Genomic DNA, 4,298 nt, shown 5'->3' with positions numbered 1-4,298 from the left:
CACTTAATCTCTCTCTCTCTTTTTCCATCCATCAGGTATCGGAATCCGACCCGTATCGTTTCAGGTGAATCGATACCGATCCGTCAAATAATTAAAAAATATTACATGTCCATCAGAGCATAACACGTGTTAAAGCTAATAAAACAATATTAAAAATGATTTTAAGCTATTTTTTATATTTATTAAAAAAATTAACCAATTCAGCCCAGTATCATACGTATAGGCCAATTCAACACAGAGAAAAATTAATCACTTTGGCTAAGCTTGGAGTATTTATGATTTACTTTTCCGATGATGTAAACGCGCGGTGCATTCCTTTAACTTTAACTTTTATCCTCATTAATGCAAAGATGAGTTTGACGCTTACGAAAACCAAACCCTTAGGCGTCGTGCCAGAGTGGCAAATGCCTTACATCTCTCGATTAAGTTCTAAGCAGTGGAGCAATAAAGAAAGGTAGGCCACGTGTCATGCGCATCGGGTGACCACAGGGGGGGGGCATCGGGGTTGCGGGACGTGGATGGACGAGATCTGATCTTGCAAAATTAGGGCCCAGATCGACGCTACGTGTTCTTAAGATTCGCCCGATGCGACGAAAACCTTGACATTTAATTTGGCACTCCCGCATTGGTGGGCCCCTATAAATAGGACAAAAGGACAGCAGGCCACCTGTCAACAGATCGAAGAGGAGTTTTTCCAATGGCTGAGATTTTCCACATTCTCTTTTACCCGCCGGTAAAAGTAAAAAAATCTTACCCTAGGGGAAACTTCGGAGTTCGGACCGAGAAGAGGGAGACGAGAAAGAGAAGAAGAAACGTACGAAAGTCTTTTAATCGGCAACAATCTTTGAACACTTTTAGTTTTTACAGTGAAGAATTTTATCGCGGTGAAAACTTTTACACAGCTTTACATGTTATATATTTTTGTTTTCCTTCCATCAAAAAAGGAAAAAAAAAACGCTGAGAGGATTCGAAGGAAAATTGAGGGAAAAAGGGATGGAAAAAAGAGGGAAAAGATATCACCAGCGATACGTCAAGGCGTCGTCTCCGGCGGATATTTCAAAAAAATGACCGGCGAACGGCGCTCCACAGGCTCAATCTTGCCGGAAATATTTTCTTTCCGTTTTTCTCCTTTGCGTCTCAGGCGGCAGCCGGCGGATCGGGTTGTCGTCGCCGGGATCTTTTGGCTTTGAGGTCGACGACTATGACGGAGATGTTATCGGAGGAGCTGCGCTGGTAGGCGAGGCTGGTGAGGTGATCGGCGACGGCCTGCCCCGGCGAGGGCCCCCCCTCCTCCCGGGCGGCGGAGCACCGTCTCAGCCGGCGGAGGCCGGTTCTGGCTACATGACACACCTCTTCGTTCGAGAGGACGTCCCAGAGGCCGTCGCTCGCCACGATCAAACACTCGTCGTCGTCCGATCGCTCCATGAACGTGACCTCCGGATCCGATATGATGCACGGCCTCAGGTAACGATCACCTGTGCCGAGAAAGAAACCGCAAGAAATATCATGAAATGATGGCAAAAATTGGGAAAGTAACAAGAAAACCAAGAAATAACGGGAAATGATATCGAACAAATGGGGACGAAACGTAAAACATCACTAAAGTAGCAAGCGAAAACGGAAAAAGAGCTAAAAAGGCAGAAAATGATATCCAAAAAGAACGAGAAAATCGCAAAAGGTTCAAACCTATAGCTCTCGACATCGCTAAGACTCCGTTAACCCTAGGTCCGTACCAATTTATCACTCTCCCTCCGGCCGCTTCAATCCTGGCAAGCTCGTCTTCTCTATCCGGCTTTATTTTCGTTAAAAAGAAATGCAAAATGGAAAAGATTAGCTCGAGATGATCCGACTGAAATCTGGATTTCTAAGCAAAAGTTAAATGGAAAATATTAATTCGGAAGAATCTCAGATCTGGATTTCTGTTCAACGCGTTCTATTTTTTCTTATTATCAAGAAAAAGAGGGAACCACAAACCTTGTGATCGGAGGTGAGAGGGATGGCCTGGCCGCCGCGGCAGAGGACGGCCCGTGAGTCGCCGCAATTTGAGGCAACGATCTGGCACCGAGAAAGCACGACAACGACGGCCGTCGATCCGATGATCTCAGGCGCGATCGGCTCGCCTCCGGTGGATTCGCCGGCGAGCTCGCCGTCCACCCGTGCGAAGCTCCCCGCGAGAGCCTCCTCCCACCTCTTCTTCCACGTGGCGCCCTCCCGCCCGTCCAACGCCGTCCTCCTCCCCAACTCCTCCGCCAACGCGGCGTGGAGCCTCTCCCGGCAGTACCTCGCTACCTACACAACCCCTCAAAGAAAATCAAATATTATTTGAAAAAAGAAAAAGGGTTTTTTCCCACCATTTCTTTGATGCCGAAATGGAGATTTTAGAATTTTAAAAAATGGTAACAGGAGTTTCAGCTATTTTCTTTTAGGAGACAACTAAGATAAGAAGATGAGAAGATACACAAGGAACTGATTTTCCACCATGTTTTTCTTGATGCAGAAAAGATATTAGATTTGAACAAAATGGAGAGGCCTCAGATTTAGAAAAGAATAAAGAAAAATGACAAATATTTTTCTCGGCATTTTATCTGGAGGAAGGCACGGCAAAAGAAAATGAGCCGAATAGAGCAGACCTGGGCGCCGCCGTGGCCGTCGTAGACGCCGAAAAAGAACACTGGCGAGGGCTCGCCGGACCCGGCAGTCCCGGCGGCAGTGCACCCACCGAAGGCCTCGCACGGGAGACTGAGGAACTCCGGGCCGGCCGCAACATCGTCCTCCATCTCCGACCTCCGCCCGACGATCGACGACCATCCCCACGAGACGGAGCCGCTCCGCCCAACGCACCTCGCCCTCGCCACCACAGCCGTCGCTTCCTCTTCCCCCGCCCTCGCCCTCGCCCTCTCCTCCTCCTCCTCGGCCACCGAGACTCCGGGGATCGGGAGCAGCCTGAGCTCGTCCGGGTTGGCCGTGAGAACACCGGGGATATCTCCGGAGATACTGGTGCAGCGGCTCTCGTCAGAGCCGAAGAGGGAGCTTGAGTCCGTCCTAAAACACCCAGCGTCGTCGTCGCTTGTCGCCGGAGCGGCCGCAGACGACGGGTCGCTCCCCCTAAAACACCCAGCGTCGTTGTCGCTTGTCGCCGGAGCGGCCGCAGACGACGGGTCGCTCACCCTTTTCCGATTGTACTCTGCCGGAGATTGGCTTTCTTCCGAGCATTCCTCTTCGCCCATCCGGCGCCCTCTTTACCATGTGGAGTTACGGGAACATAGAGAGGAGGAGGGGGAGTGCGTGTGTATGGATGGATAAATGAGGAGAGAAAAGGTCAGAGGTTTTGACACGTGTGAGTCGATGGTTCGAACCCTCACGCACCCCAAAAATTTAGCACGGAAAGGAAATAAAGCGAGAGAGATGAAAAAGCGTCGGTCCACTGTCGCTTGCTGTATCAGATGTTGCCACGTTGCCGATAGCGACCGTATCAGGCACGCGGCTTCATCCCATTGCCCCATCTCATCCGGCACTCAGATTCGTTGGATCGGATCGTCTTGGTACATTTCCCGGTACGCATTACGAATCGGATCGGTGTTTCGTCTTCATATTTGTTGAGATGGAGCCATGTCGTCCGACCTTGAAAGAGGGTTATCGGCTAACGGCTCTCACTAATGTTCGGTTCGGTTTAGGATTGCAAAGCTGCATCGTGATTAGTTTGAATCCCAACCCCAATTGTAGGCAATAAGTTCGAATTTTGAGTTTGGATCCAAGCGGTATCTGATGAGGTAGGGCTGTCCCCAGATCCTGAATGTATGTATCGCACCGAATCCCTTTAAGGCCCCGTTTGGGTGCAGTTTTTGGGAGGAATATGTGAAGCAAGATGAGATAGAAAGCAATGGGAGTGGATTTGATAACAACATGCTATCAAGGACGTAGTTGAAATCGGGAGATGGAAAGGGATTTGGCTTGCTAACCCATTTCTATCTTTCCTCCCATCTCCCCTCGATCCATTCCATATATGGAATACCAAACACCACAGGCTGGCCGAGATTCAGTGAATCCTCATTGCTCCTCCCAATACTAGCTAAAAGATGACTGAAAACAAGCTTTTTACATGTAACGCATACAATTGAATCAAATTTGATTTAAATCTCAACATAGATCGGATCCATCTCTGCAAAATTATTGTTTAAACAAATTAGAATGTGATTACAATTGACAGTCCCGATCTTATTTCAAGATACCTAAGAAAAAGCCGAGTGTTGGATTCAGATCAAGGGTTTAAACAAGCTCTATCCATTTGCACCCCTGCT

The 4,298-nt window shown here is 48.8% G+C and overlaps 1 protein-coding gene across 4 annotated transcripts; it reads right to left on the bottom strand.

Annotated features, from left to right (window-relative positions):
* Positions 1–823: 823 nt before the first annotated feature.
* On the bottom strand, positions 824–3,282 carry LOC149830119 (protein phosphatase 2C 51-like). Of its 4 annotated transcripts, none has more exons than XM_090015704.1 (4): positions 2,631–3,282; positions 1,975–2,289; positions 1,687–1,864; positions 824–1,475 (listed from the first exon to the last, which is right to left on the bottom strand). In XM_090015704.1, exons 1-4 carry the CDS (start codon positions 3,225–3,227, stop codon positions 1,138–1,140), a joined length of 1,428 nt encoding a protein of 475 aa, XP_089871830.1. In that variant the 5' UTR covers positions 3,228–3,282; the 3' UTR covers positions 824–1,137. The 4 variants fall into 4 exon arrangements, with proteins under 4 accessions (XP_089871830.1, XP_089871831.1, XP_089871832.1 ...); XM_090015705.1 differs by having other exon boundaries at positions 1,687–1,792; XM_090015706.1 differs by having other exon boundaries at positions 1,337–1,475; positions 1,734–1,864.
* Positions 3,283–4,298: the final 1,016 nt, after the last annotated feature.

The sequence above is a fragment of the Nuphar pumila genome, chromosome 8 (assembly GCF_984573655.1).
Source record: "Nuphar pumila chromosome 8, dmNupPumi1.hap1.1, whole genome shotgun sequence".
Classification (NCBI taxonomy): Eukaryota; Viridiplantae; Streptophyta; class Magnoliopsida; order Nymphaeales; family Nymphaeaceae; genus Nuphar; species Nuphar pumila.
The sequence above is the reverse complement of the archived record's forward strand: the minus strand, read 5'-3'. Positions and strand labels throughout refer to the sequence as shown.